The sequence below is a fragment of the Melopsittacus undulatus genome, chromosome 7 (assembly GCF_012275295.1).
Source record: "Melopsittacus undulatus isolate bMelUnd1 chromosome 7, bMelUnd1.mat.Z, whole genome shotgun sequence".
Taxonomy (NCBI): Eukaryota; Metazoa; Chordata; class Aves; order Psittaciformes; family Psittaculidae; genus Melopsittacus; species Melopsittacus undulatus.
Window position 1 is genome coordinate 24,924,813 of NC_047533.1, and position 15,259 is coordinate 24,940,071.

Consider the following 15,259-nt stretch of genomic DNA (forward strand, 5'->3'; position numbering starts at 1 on the left):
GGCTCTTTAAAGACTGCACTAACTCTATATCTGCATCTCTGTGTAGAACTAATACATTTTAAAAGTTGTGTATGCTTGAAAGTAAGTTTGTGCATAGGAATATGTGTGAGAGTGTGTATAAGAGCACATTGTCTTTAGCGATCCATTAAAACTGACTGTATAAATAAGAAATGAATGTCCACCTCTCAGTTTAAGACAAGGAATGTGGTGGTCTCTGTCTTGAAGGGATGTTCTATGTGGTGTGGTGCTTATCCCTTTCTATCTCTTCTAGTTTTCTGAGAGGCAATGTTGAGATTACCAGACAGCAAAATCAGACATTTAATATTGTACAGTAAAAATAATGAAATAGAGGATAATGATTTTAATGATTTTAAATTGTCAGCCTTCCACTGCCCTGGGAGAAGAAATCTAAATGATGTCTGATACACATTAGTGATATTTATGAGAATCAGAAAATAGTTTGTGTTAGCACAAGTATTTCAAAATACACTTATTATTTCTTTTTAAATGTCTGAGGTTAGGTTACCATTCATCAAGGTTTTGTTTAGTTGCAGTTCTCAGAAAAATCCCTATAAACCTTATCTCTAGTTTTTAGGCCTGCTGTTACTGCAACAAATTTGAAACAACAAACAAAGAGCAAAACAAAAGGTAGAGAACAATACAGACAATATCCTAGAATGGAAACAGAGTTAAACAATGCGGGTTTGTGATATATTAATATTTGAAAAATTGGCTTTTTTTTCTCTGACTAATTTATAACAATAAACAAGATTAAAAATCCCAACTTTTGAACTGAGGTGAATTCAGACCTAAATTAAGAGAATGTTGATAAGTAGATCCTGGATTTTGCTTCATCAAAATTTGTTGACAACTATCACAATCTGAAAACATGGCCAGCGATGACTCCTCTCAAAAACTCCTTAGTAGTAGGGGTTCACATACCTATTTTTCTAACACTGGTATCTTTCTATGCTTGCATAAATACACACAAATGACTTTGGATCATCTTTCCGACACACATAAATGGACATTTTAGGGGTTTTAAGCTTAAAAAGGCCTTGTGAAAAAAATTTCTTTCCTGTTTCTAGAAACTTCTACACTTAACCTTAGGCCAAAGAGCAACTCTTTGAGCAAAGACTACTCACACAATGCAAGCTCGGCCTGCAGGTCTCTGTGGAACGGTTTCTCCTCTGCATAAACAGAAAACGCAAGAGTATCACACAGGTATTTTTTGAAGCACACCTTGACGCCTGCTTCACTTCCTAAAGGTAAAAATCGGTGTCGGGCGCCGTGGTTGCCCTCGCCTGTCTTTGTCCTTGCCAGGCCGCTCTCAGCCCCCTGCCACACGACAAGATGCCTACAGATGCTGGACACCGGGGTGGGAGGCCCTCAGTCCCAGGGATGTGTGTGAGGGTCTGGGCGGGCGAGCAGGGCACCTTCCTGCCGCGGGGGGCTGGAGGTTCTCAGGTGCTTCGTGCGGCAACATCTATTCATAGAATCATAGAATAGTTAGGGTTGGAAAAAACCTCAAGATCATCTAGTTCCAACCCCCCTTGCCATGGGCAGGGACACCTCACACTAAACCATACCACCCAAGGCTTCATCCAACCTGGCCTTGAACACCAGGGAACCAGGTGTTTAATGAAACAGCCGCAACCGGCGGCTTTCCGCTTGTACGGGTGGCTCGGTGCCCGCTAGCCGCTGCGGGGAGGGACGGATTGGTGTCGTAGCCCCCCGCCTCTAGCCGGGGGTGCTGTGCCATCCCCCCTGGTCGCAGCGCCGCCTGCGATGCGATGCTGGCGGCGGGGAGGCGACGGCGCGGGTATTTGCATGGGCTGAAGGCAAAGCGGCTTCGCCCGCCTGCTTTATTTTTAGCCGGCAGCTCAGGGCAGCGCAGCGCAGCGCAGCTCCGCCGGCGGGGCGGGCGGGGCGGCAGGGGGGGGAGGACCGAGCCGGCAGGGCGGGCGGACGGGCACCGGCGGAGAGAGGTTACCGCAGGGAGCCGCAGCCAGCCGGGCTGCAGAGCGCCGCCGGCCCCCGCCCCGGCGGCTGCGAGGGAGGGAAAGGCAGGCAGCGGCCTCCGGCGTCTTCGCTGCGTCTCCGGCTCACCTCGGGCTCTCTGCTCCCCCGCCGCAGCCGCGGCTCGCCGGGGCCCTGCAGATGGCCAGTCCGGGGCTGGAGCTGGGAGAGGTTCAGCCTCCTCCTGATCCCCCCCAGCCTGAGCTGGCCTTCACCGAGGCTCAGAAGTGGATCGAGGTAAGACGGCGGGATGGCCGGCGAAAAGGATACCCCGCGGGACCACCCGATGCCCTTCCCTGCCCGCCTTATCGCGGAGACTGTGGGCATTTTATTCTATGCCGAGCATAGTCCCGGCACCTCCGCTTTGCTCGCTGAGGGGAAAGCGGCCGGGGCCGCTCGAGTCGCATTCAGCGCCCGCGCAGGATACGCGCTTTTGAGTGAGCCCCTACCCCTTCCCCCCCGCGCATCTCTTCCAAACTTGATCTCCTAATCCCATTTCCCCTCTGCGCCGCCGGGGTTGGGGTGGATGAACAGCGCGGCTGTAAACAGGAGCCGCGCAGGTGCGCGGAGCCGCGGAGCGGGCGCGCGCTAGTCCCGTAGCGTGGCTCCCAGCCGGGGTCGTCGAGGGCCCCCCGCCTTGCTGGGGATCCCCCGGCCCCGCGCCCTTCCAGCTTCCCTGGCCCGCAGGGGATGCCCGCGGCCGCGCAGCTACCGCTCTGCAGTGCGCGAAGAGGCTGTCGGTGGGGGAGGAAGCACGTCCCGCGGAGAGCACCTCCTGCAGCCGCTTCTCCCATCGCTCGGCCGAGCCAAGGAGAGACACCCGGCCTCGCTCTGCAGGCAGGGCAGAACCCCAGAGCTGCCTGCTCTTTGATCGTGAGGCAAAATGCAATGACAGGCAGGTGGCGGGTGACATTTAATAGTTAAATATTTTGGCAGGTAACAATAGAGACACTTTAAATAGCTCTTCATCTGATTGCCGGGTCAGAACACGGGTGAATATGGTATAAACTCATATACCAGGTAACAGCTCCCTTTGAGCTGCAGGCCTTGAATTTAATCTGTAGCATTTAGTGAGCCTCGGTGGATTCTGTTTTCTGACATCAGTTAGGCAAAATATTACTAAAATTGCTGTGCCTTTAAGATTCCCTGAAGCCCTGGGAATTTCAGAACTGTAATAGTTCACTCCAGTATTAGCTGGAAAAGGTAATGCTGTGTAATGCTTCAGGGAACGGGGACTGACACAGTGAACTTGCTAGTATGGGATGAGGGACATACAAGCAGTAAGAAATGTGAAAATAAGAGCTTTTGTGCCAAGGAAAGGTGAGTATGCAGTCTGGAAGAGGGTAAAGGAAGTGTGGATAAGCTCCAGTTGTCTTGTGAAGACGAAAATGGTGCTTCCTATACCTCCTTCTTTGCAATAGAGGTCCAAGAGAGTGGCACATGACCCCATCATATGTATGGTACATGAAATACCTTGTGACCGTGAGTTCTGCTGACTGCTAATGAAGCGAAGAAATCAATGGTGAAGCAGTTCTCTAGGTAATGAAGCTGCCAGCAACCACTCCAGGCATGATAACAATTAATGGGCTGCAAGTCTTCCTGTGTAAGAGTAGAAACTTGTGGGTCAGCTGGAAATTCCCCTCTTGGCAGTGTATTCTGAAGTTTGCTATGACTGGAGGGCTTATGCCAGTTCCTGTGTGACCCAGGGCCTGATGAGCAGAGCAGAAGGGCTCTCAACCCCTTGTGTCCTCCATGCAGGCCGGAGGGGCCCATGCGTACAAAGGGAACTGCCTGTATCTCCTTGTGCTCCCTCCTCTCTTTTTTAATCTGCTTGATACATGAATGACAAAGCTGTAACTATTGCCACTGCCCTCTTGCCTGAGGGAGTGTGTCAGGAGCCTGGAGTGCCATGGCTGTGGTGTGAGGGAAGCATCTGCTTTTCCAGCAAAGCCCAGAGCTGATGCTTCTACTGAGAGAAAGGAGGAAGAAGCTGCCAGTGAAGCAAATGTGACTTAATTTGCCTAACACATTGTATTTCCTTTTAATCCCAGTTTGGCTTAAGCTCTGGAGCATGAGGGTTATTATCTCTTCCAAAAATCAGGTCACCATTCACTGTTCTAAATCTGGATGATTTGGACTGAATTATACCGAACGTGAGGTTAGTCCAAAGTTATTGAAAAACAATGTCAATCTTAAAAAGAAATAAAATCTAAAAATCAAGGAATGTTATAGGTATCAAGATTCAGTGTGCCAAGCCCTGCTAATTTGGGTGAAAACCAGAAATGGGGGTCATGCTGTGTCTGGCTACTAGACCCATCTGCTTCTGCTGGCTCTGTCATTGTCTCTCACCAGTTTATTCTTTGGTCTAGAGACAACAAATGCCTAGTGTGTTGTGTCTTCCAGCTCACCTCTGACCCTTTTAAAATGGCATCTCAAACAAAAATGAAAGAAACCAGGGCTGGTGTACCTCCCTAGGATGGAGAGAACAGGCTAGTGAGGATGTTAGTGGTGTGAGACAGTTTCAGACCTATCTTGGGCTATAAAATATTGCCACACAAGGAAATTAAAGTAGGAATGGGCAGATTGAAAACTCAACTTGCTGCATGTTTTATTGCTAACAGTTAAGATTTGCTAGTTGAATTCTCATCTGGTTTGAATCCTCACATGACCACTGTCACCATCGCGTAGTGCTGACAGGAATCCACCATGTGGTCTGCAGTGCATTTATTCTCTAGTGGGGATGGAAAGGGAGGCTGTCCTCTTTTTACACATGGGGAGCCAAAACATGAAGTGGTTGAACTTTATATGTTGGGGTACTTCCCTTCTTCTGCTCCAGAGATTTTAGAGATCTTGTCTTTGCTCCTTGGGTCTGTGGCCTTTCACCAGAGCAGGTCTTCTGGCTTGCCAGAAGTCTTCTTTTTCCTCTGCCAGCATTAGTTTCATCTAGATGCTGTAGGATAGGAGAGTCCTAAGTTGTGCTGAAGTTTGGGTGGATCCCTGTAATAATCCTCTTGTCTCTCCGTGGAACTCTGAACCAGCAGCACTAAGGTGTTCACCTGAGCAGGGAAAAGGGCTCCTCAGAGCTCTGACTCTTACTGACAAGGCTGCTTATATGTTTAACACTTTGTATTTTGTAAGACAGTATTTCAGGCAGTGATAGGATTTGGCGTCATCTGTATGTTGCAGAAGGTGAGATTTTTGGAATTCTGTGGACTTTCCGCTTTGATCACCAGTCATTTTGGGTAGAAAAACAGAGATCAGCCTTGCTTAATTTTGCATAAATATCAACTGTACATCCCCCTGAGTAACAGCAAACCAGTGGTGGCATTTTAGTTTAGCTTGGCATGTTCTACTTAAGTGAAGAATGCCCTCTTAATGATAAAATGAACCATATTAGTTGCACTCAGAGGAATTAAAATAAAGACACCAAACAAAAAAAAAAGCCCCTATGAGAGAGCTACATCAGTCTGCATTATTAAAGGTGTGGTATCTCATTTCAGTTAAGGCATCTCAGTTTCACTGAAAGAATATATCAGCCTTGTAAAGTGTAGTGGGTTACACCAGCAAAATAACAAATCTAATTTAAACTAATGGTCTGTAATCTTAAAATGTCAAGGTTCCCTGTATATATGTTTAAATTAGAATAACTGATGGTTGAAAGAACATCTGTATAAACATTTACTCTTGCTGTAAAGATTCATGAGAGGGTAGTACAGTAATAAAGTCACATTTAGTACTAGTGTAACTCCTAAGGGTATTGTTATCTCCTCATCACACCTCCTAGCCTTGCCTCATTAATATGCTCCCTCCTCATTGTTAAGACTTGGTTCAATTAGGGATGGCTTTTCCATAGACTTACATTCCTTATAAACTTTGCCAGCTGATAAGAGTGCTTCCTTTATAGTTGTGCAGTAATAATAAACAAGTGAAGTTTTTCTGTCCCCTATGGTGAGTGCCTGACCTTGCCGTTGCTTTAGACGTGTGTAGGCTAAACCCCATCAAGTTCTAGTAAGTCTGCTACTTTTCCATTGTATATATTCCCCATGAGGATTCTCTAGTTAAGGAGAAGTTTGCCAGGGTTTGTTGTGTGTTTGTGGGTTATTTTATTTTTTCCTTCTAGCAAAACACTTACTTGGGTCGGACTTCTGAATTAAAGATGGAAGCACTGGTGCTGCTTCTAGGAGAAGCAGTGGGACCGACTGTATTCCTTAGTGCTTCTGGATGTCATACCACATACCACATGGCAGAACTCTTCTGCAGCACTGTCTCTATGAAAAGAGTAATAAAGCCATAAAACCAGTTAAGTGATTCAGGCATATAAACTTCATGTGACTGTCTTGTGGCAGAGTCTGGAAACAGGGTTTCTTTAGGATGTCTCTCGTCCCTGACGATGAAGTGCAGAGAGCTGAGGCTTATGGCTCCCACTGCAAAAGCGTAACTTAAAGGAGACCATTGACAGAACATTTTCTAATTGGTGAAGGGGCTTGTTTGGAATATCTGCTGTAGGGGCCTGAAACTTGAGGAATATGCAAGTTTGTTTATATGATCTTCAAAACATAGTATGAGGGACATCAGAGATATAAAGCTCTTTTGATGAGAAGTATTGGGTAAGCTCAGTGATTCACTGAGTATATGAGTAACCCATGTCCTGCAGGAGAGTTTGTATTTCCAAATCTGTTTGGACATCTGCTCTTCCTTTGCTGTGAACCTGAATTAAAATCCTTGAGTATGATCTAGTCCTCTGAACACTGATATAGTTCCTAAAACACTGGTGCCTCTAGCCAGACTGGGACCTTGGGTGCCACTGCTGTTGTTTGGGTAGGAATGGATCAAATCCAACAAACATTTTCTCCAGCAAGCAGTTCCAGAGAAGTTAGTCTGACTGCCTTAGGAGATGATTTGAATGCAACCAGGTAAGTGTAAATGATGACTTTAAGACTGCATGGTTTTGTTAATTAAATATTATAGGAAAGTGATTGAATGAGTTGCTAAGTAGTGCCTACAGTTCAAATTTCTCAGTGTTTGGCCTTTCTTTTTTTCTCTTTTTCTTCTACTGGAAGTGTGTCTTACCTACATACTTAATGTATTGGGAATTAATTTATTAAAGTAAGCAAGGATAGGCTAGAAGAAACCTATGCAGATGGATTAGACAAGTTGCCTGATTTGTGGACAAGCTAAAATTAGGCCAAAGGAATCTTTCTCACAGTGTCTGTAATGCAGCCATGAGAAGACAAAAGGTGTGTGGCTGGCTTCTGGTCCTAGATGGATGTGTATGGATGTAGAATACTACTACTGTGGTTATAGTGACTGGACATGGAGAGTTCTTCACTGCTATCTCTATATCTCCTCCTGGGCAGTGTTTAGGGACTGCAGACAGGGCAGATGGGATGTTCTTCATTCTGGCTAAGTTAGTCATTAGGTGGAATGAAAACTGATTTAAAGGAGGTGCAAGAACCTGCCCAAACTCTCTGACCCTGTCAGACTGCTGCCTTCTAGAAATTTTCTTCTTTCCCAGTTGCCTGGCAGCTGACCTCCTGTCTGGTGTACATGGACCCAGTTCCCTTGTCATGAGATCCGTTTAAGCCATGTTACAAGTAGCGCTTGGCACAGAGGTAAGACTAATCAGAACAACAATACTATTGATAAAGGGATAATGTCAGAAAATGCAGGACTGAGCTGTTAATTGTCTTAAAACTGAATTAATTTCTCCTTTTCAGTACTAAAATTTTAAAACGGTTAAAAGATCTGCCCTTAACATGGGAGTCTGGAATGCCATTGTGCAGTGGGTGGCGAAGATCAGTTAGCACAGCTATGTAACCTCATTGCACTTATTCTGCTAGTAATAACTGCATTCTTAATGTTTTAAATTTTGTTTAGTCCTTTAAAAAGGAAAGTGGGATCTTTCCCAAGTCAGGAGGAGAAATAGCAGGTCAATGCATCAGAGTCATTTTCTACCTTCTAAAATTATTCTGGGAAATGTTGTTCATGACAGGTTATAAAGATGGCATTATCTTTTGTTTGGAAAATCTACCAGTCTAGAATCTTTTTGTCCACAGTTGGATACTTCTGTGCATTGGTTTTCTGCAAACATCCCAACAAGAGCAGTTTTGGGACAATATTACAGAATAAGCAAGATTTATAGAGGTGAAATTTTGACTTAAAAGGGCACCTGCATAGGTTGAAGGTATGAACATTTTGGCATGCTGACCCTGAAGATCTAAGCTTTCCCTTCTCCTCCTTCCAATATATCCTTTAGAGAAGAAAGTACTCTCTTTCCTTGCCCTGCTCAGTCCCTTAGATCACAATGACTACGACAGCCACAATGGCACCAATAACATGGCATCAAAATGATAGCTGAAACTTCTCCCAGTTATGTTAATAGCTGTTTCAGGTGAAAGGGCGGTGTTTGTCCTTCAGACAGCCTTGTAAGAATGTGAAGAACTCTAACACACCCCAGCTTAAAATGGGGGGGAATAATACTGCCTATTACTGCTTTTTGTCTTACAAACAGAATAAATGAACTCCCTGTATGTGGGGCAGGGTGGGGAGCGACTGCTGGGCAGCAGCTCTGCTGGAAAAGACCTGAGGGGACCTGTGGGACAACAGGCTCAGCAGCAGGAGGTTAGCCCGTCACGGTTATTCTGGAGCCGGTAGACTGATGGAAGTGGTTGTTTGCTTCTCATTTGCACTTGCTAGGCCACACCTGACATACTGCATCTAGGTTTGGGGACCAGAGTGTGAGAGGGACATCAGTAAGCTGGAGGGAGCTGAGCAGAGAGCCCCCAGGCTGGTTGGGGCTGGAGGACTTGTCCTGAGGGAGAGGGTGATGGGGCTGGGCCTCTTCAGGAGAGGTCTCTTTGTGGAGACATGGCAGGAGCCCCACAGTACCTGTGGGCAGGTTTTTGAGAAGGCTGAGCCAGACACTTCTGAGGTATGTGGCAGGAAGATGAGATGCTTGTCATAAACTAAAATAGGGAAGGTTATGACTTGGCATAGGGGAAAGTTTCTTCTCTCTACAAGACCAGTTGAACATTGATGCATGTTGCCCAGAGAAGTGAGGAGATCACCATTCCTGGTGTCTTGTGCCTCACTAGAGAAGTTGGAAACAGCCTGGTCAGACCTGAGAGCTGCTGTTGTGTGGAGCAGGAAGTTGGAGTAGAGGCCCTCTGAGGCCCTTACCAACCTGATTATTCCATGACTTCTTGACAGTTAGTGAGTGAACATTGCTTTAGTTTTATTTTATTTTTAGTTTTAGATTTAGTGCTATTTTATTGGTTAAATATGTTATTGTAGCGCTAAAGGGACTGTTTACAAGAAGAATATGCTTCTCTATACAAAGGCAAAACACCTATGGCTTTTTGCAGGCATTTTCAGAGTATGCCACTGAGTTTCCTTTGTAGAAACTTCTCAAGGCAGTGTAAAGCCTGTTTGCCTTCCAGTCTAACTATGTTTGACAAGCCTGCCTGATTTTGGAAAACTGTAAATGCGATTGATTTCCTTGGCTTGTTGAGAATTCTTTTATTTAATTTGCTATGCACTGCTATAAGTGACCAATAAAGAATAGAAATTCTCCTGTCTTGCTTTTCAGATTTTGAGACAGTGATGTGCAAGCTTAATTCTTGAGAATTTAGATACTAAAACCTTAACAAGTTTTTTGTTTGGGGTATTAGTTGATTATAAGAATCCTCTACCTTGATAGTCACTCTGCTCAGTTCTAGTATAACTTGCTGCTGTTAACTAGTTCGTTCTTTTGGAGTAGGGTTTTTGTGTGTGTGTATATATAAAAATTATTGCTAGTAATCCTTCCCTTAGCAAACTGGCTAGTTCAACAATAGAGTTAATGATACAACATGCATCTGATGTTAAAATTGACTTAATACAGTCTAGCAACTTCTTGGTTGCTGTAGAAAGCAGAAAATCCATTTCACTTAAAAAGAAACCTCGTTTTGCTGGTTTCTGGTGTTCTGAGGCCTCATGTCTGGTGTCAAAGACAGCTTGATTTTGAAATCAACTTTGACAAGCTAAGATTTTGAAAAATAATATTGCTGTGGCTTCTTGGCTCTGGCATCACTGTCAGTGATTCACAGAGCACTTCACGGGCTAAGGAGCAGTGTGGTGGAGGCAGGGGAAGCCATTCTTTAATTCTGCTTTGTATGGCTGAATGAGTAAGTTGAGGGTAATGCTCTTCATTAATCTCTCCTTCACAGAGTTTTCTCCATGATCCTGGCTCATGCTGGAAATAAGACAGGGATTTTCGCACTCTGTGATCCCACAGTGAGCTTCAGGAACAGCATGAAAGGAACAAAGTCTCTGTGATGTCTTTGCCCCATACTATTTATGCCTCTGTCTGACGTTTCTGTGGGCTTCAGAAGAATCCCAGCCTGCCAATTATTTACAAGCTGTAGTGGTGGCACATACCCTATGCAGTTCAAAAACCCAAGAGTCCTCATCCTGAGACTGTAAATATTGTTTGGTGGATCCTTGGTAGGCATTGGTAGGTATCAGTACAGTATTGCAATCATGAGCAATCAGATCTCTAGCTGGATTACAGATTAATTTAAAAGATAAAATAGGCCGGTACCTGCTTTGTGTTCCTCAGATCATATGTTGCTGTAATTCAGGTTTTTCTCACAAGCAGAAAGGAGCTGAAATCTGCAAGAATATTAATACATAAAAGTTTCCAAAATGTATTTTAGATCTGATACATTCAGCAAAAGTGCAGCTCATGGGCTTTTAACACACAGTACTGGTAATGTCTAATAGCACTGAATCATGTGAAGTCCCTTACACAGGAAGGGACTCTTGGAGAAGTTGTGAACTGAAGAGGAAGAGAAGTGTATCTTCCAGGTTTGAAAGTTTCCATTTCCAGAGTATCAGGAAAAAAAGCTCAGAATGTTTTTTTCACTAAAACCACATGGCCAAGAATATCAGATGAATTTATACTTCAGGAGCAGGCCACAGCCTGGCATGGAGTTGTAACCTTTGCTTTGACTTGAGAAGCAGAGTCTTGCTTTTATGTAAGCAGAGGCTGGTGCCCATAAATAATGCTGGTTTCAAGCTGCAGGAGAATGGTTGCATGGCTACAGAGTACAGGGAGCTGGAGTTAAAAATCTCTTTGTAGTGCTTTGCAAGCACTGTTTTCCATGAAGTGAGCAGGGTTACATTATCTTCTGCTGTATCATAGCAGAAGATTGTGGCTCAGGTGGAATTTAGAGCTCTTGGTATGTGTCTTGAAACAAATGAACTTCCAAATCCAAACCTATCATTTTAGTCTTCAATTGCCTGTAAGTATTCTAGGAAATTATGGAACTTGATTTAATTTCTTGAGTATCAGCAGTGTATGTTTTATACCTGATATGGGTGTATTGGACACTCCTTCCAACACCCCCCAGAAGAACCCTGAAAACCATTCATCCAAGTGTCTACTTTACTAATTTAGAAAATTCTTAAATAAGAGATTTTTCTTCAGTCTGCTGCCAGAGAAATGAAGCTTCAATGTCTGAGGAAAAGCAGCAAAATCTTCCCCCCATTTTTTTGTGTAGTTCATTGTTTGAAGTATTATTAACTGCTTGTCTTTGTTTAACAATTTTTCTTGTCTTTTCCTTTTCCCTTTTCCAATTTAAAAAGGAACCATGGTGTGTTAGCTGAAGACTGCTATTTGGCAGCTAGCTCTTTCTGACTGGCTTTGGGTAAGGGGAGGGAGGAATGAGGAGAAGCAGAAGTAACCACCCTGTCTCAGTCAGACTGGTGTGGGCAGGGATGCCCGGAGTGCCAGAGCGTTCAGCACTGGATCCCTTGGCTTTGTTTCTGTGTGATTGTTGTGATTCATTTCAGTGGGCTAACTTGCATAGATTGTTGCAACAAAAACAGCTCTGGAAATTTTCTTTCAGTCCAGAAGCAGAACTGATAAATGGAGGGGGGAAAAAACCCAACAACACAGCAACTGAGTAAGTGAGGGTTGTTTTGGGTTTGGTGTTTTTCCCGTTTATCATCTTCCTGATTTCGATGAGTTGTTTTTTGAAGTTGTGGTTTTGAAAAAGCAAAGCCCTCATTTGGGAGCATGCATGTGCGGTGTCTGTCTTCTGCCAGTGTTTAGATCGATTAAAGATAGTCAAGAAAATAAACTGTTCCCCAGAAAAAGTTCTGCTGGCAAGAAAAAGCAGGTGTCAGAATCAATGAGTCATAAAGGTGACTTTATTTTAAGAAATTATATAAAAGCCCAGCCTGACATCCTACTCCTCCCAAAACCAGTTTTTATTTCGACAAGGGGCCTTCGGTTTTGTAATAACAAGGAAAAAAATCATAAATCAACAAAGTTCAAGCAACTCAAATGATTGCTTATTAGAAACAGCTTGCCTGTTTTAAAGAGAAGCAAAAGTACCCTCTAAACATTTTAATTATGAACATGCAGATCTTCAGTCTTGCTGTGGCCTTTTTTTCTCTTTCCTGCAGATCAGTGCTCCTCTGCCCGTGTTGCTCCTTGGCTGAGGGTGCTTGGCCAGTGGATGCTTTCTGTCAAGGAAAAGCACTTCTGTACAAACCGCTGTTTGCTCACTGGAGGTGTGGGCTGCAGGCAATGTTACACTGCTCTCTTAGGATGGCCCAGGCACGTCTTCATCTGAAAGACAAGCTGGTGGCTGTTGTGTGGTGGTTCCAGCATAGGTGGCTGTTGCATCATGGTTCCTGCCATCCAGAGCCTCTTAGTTTGGCACACTACAGCTGAGGGGCTAGATATTTCCTGTGAAGAGATGAGCATAAAGGGAGCAGGGTGTTAAAAATAAAGCTGGTGGAGCTGTGAAGTAATTTCACCTTCCTCACTTATCTTTTGATGATTATTTTCTCCTGGGAAGCAGTCTTCACTTAGGTTTGCAGGCATTTACTTGGTATGGGTGCTCTTCAAAGACAGACATCAAATTGGATTTATTCTAGCCTCATGTATGAAGGATGCACTGCAGTTGATGGTAGAGCCTTCTCAGAGTATCCTAAACAAAAAGATCTGTATATTCATGTTAAAATGCATCTCAGTAATAAATGCTTAGCTGCTTCATTGCATTCTCTCATTGCTTCTTGTTAGTAGCTTCAGGGGAGAAAGTAATTAAATCCATTGTAGATAGTTGTGGGATAACAACAAAAATTCGCAGGGGTAGCTCTGAGGTGAAATTCCAGTGAGGTTTAATAGAAAACTTGTCTACCAGTGCTTGTGGGGTTTTTATCCATCAATTTCCATTCACTGAAGTTTGAGAGTGTCTCTGGTGTAGCACTGCTGAATAAAAGCTTTTATTCTTTACTTTTCATTTCTGGATTTCAACCAAGATTCTTGAGTGCGTATTCTGGTTATAGGAAGATCTGATACTTGTGGCTTTTCTGTCCCCCTCAATATTTGTTAGTTTTTTTCAGTGCAGTGTTTAATTCTCCAGTGCCATACTGTGTTTTCTTGTTTATTTTAAAATTCTGTGGAGAAAACTTGCATTTCAGCTTCCCACATTAAGGGCCTTGAAATCAATAGATCAAAGCTAGAGCAGACTTCTTGGAAGTGGTGCAATCTCAAACTGTGTCGAAAGCTTTTGTTTTCTGTCTCTTCCTGTCTCTTGGTGTCTCTCGAGAAAAGGGAGAACATAAGGGTGTAGGCAAAGGGGGCTTTCTTGTCACTGTGTGCTTTGGGTACAGGGCTACGTGACTAGGAGGAGCTGACTTCAAGAAGTAGCAGGAATGGCAGCCTTTGTACAGGATGGGGAACTCCAATATGAAGCATCAAAATGACAGTTTCCCAAGGCTTGAACTGGGCTCCTGTGCACCCAGGATATAGGTGCTGGTGGAGGTGGGGCTGTCAGTGTTAGCCATGGAAAGTGAACATTTTCCAGTGCATGTGGCCTCCACCAGAGTGAAGGTTTCTTTTGGGATTGAAAGGGAAAAGATGAGCAACTTGTGTGCAAAAATAGTACAGACAGAGCAAAACGTAGGCTTCTTTTTCTGTATTTATTGGAGAGGGAGTGTGGATGAGGCTTAGAATGGCAAAAACTGCAACAGCATTCAAAGTGTAAGTGGTTGGTGAAGCAGATGTGATGAGTCAAAAAAGTTAAGGTTCCTGTGCATGTCAAACTCTCGCTGGTGCTCTTTGTTGAAGTTAAGCTTTCATTTTTTGCAATAAAAAGCATGGTTCTTCTACACTGCAGAAAGCTTCTAGTAAGGGGAGGTCACTCCAAATGTGTATACACTCATGCAGTTTGCTGTTCGGAGGTCTTTCATAGCAGATTTTCTTAGGACAATGGCATGAGATGAAAGGAGCTGCTGTCTTGACAGTTCCTCCACAGCCAATTGCATTTATGGATTGCCAATCTTGTAAATGACTGAGCTTGAAGCAGTGTTGGCCTGTGCACTTGTGCTTCTCAGAGGTGTAATTTCTTCCTGCCAGAAGTCTAATGAGGTTGTTGGAGGGAAAGAGCACATTTGGGAATTTCTAGAGTGAAGTAACTTTAGGTCTTTCACTCCCAGTGCAGTGACAGATTATCTGGACTAATACAAGTGGGAAAATAACAACTTTGTTCTTGTTGCCTCTTTCTTGCTTATTAACAGTCCATCTGACTTCAAATATGACTTTGGACTAGAGGGCTTTGGACCAATTTACTTGCTGTTTGCATGGGCAAGTTTGTGGGATTTTGTTGTCTGTAAGTGACTGCTCAATAATTCATTTGTTAATCCAGAGGAGTATAGGTGGCAAGACACTTGATGCATCTGTCACATAGATGCTGCCAGATGTATACATCCTATGTACTCTATGCACTTTAAAAATCTTTATGCAGGAGAATGTTATTGTAACCTCATTTGAATAGTTTTTGTGTAGTTAGTCATCCATCCTTGTATCTTCATAACCTGGTGCATATACTTTCAAGGTTTTTCTTTTAAACTTGCAGAGGGAAAAATAAGTTTTAAGAAATTTAGTTGCGGGAAGGGAGGAGATGAGGAGGAGCAGAGTCTGGATAAAGAGCTTCAAGCTTCACCCTGTAACAGGCACTTCAGAGAATACGAGATACGTAAGTCATTTCTAATTCACTGTGAATTTTTTGTTCCTCTGGGAAGTGCTGGTTGGAGTGAGCATTCTGGGCCTGATCATGTTGCAGGGAGGATGCAGCTTTTTCTACTAGAAATGTGTGATAGCAATCTTGACTAGAGTAGGCTGCTCAGGAGAGCTTAATAGAGCTTCTTTGGGACATTGTTTCTGTGAAGTTATTTCTTCAGCAGT

At 43.9% G+C, this 15,259-nt stretch overlaps 1 protein-coding gene across 4 annotated transcripts in view; it reads left to right on the forward strand.

The window, feature by feature from the left end:
- The first annotated feature begins 2,020 nt into the window (after positions 1-2,020).
- LIMCH1 (LIM and calponin homology domains 1) overlaps positions 2,021-15,259 on the forward strand; it is a 182,399-nt gene continuing 169,160 nt past the window's right edge. For all 4 annotated transcript variants that reach the window (XM_031048955.2, XM_031048952.2, XM_031048954.2 and 1 more), the window contains exon 1: positions 2,021-2,256. In XM_031048955.2, coding sequence (XP_030904815.1) covers positions 2,161-2,256 — 96 coding nt within the window. In that variant the 5' untranslated portion in view covers positions 2,021-2,160. The remainder of the gene's footprint in view (positions 2,257-15,259) is intronic.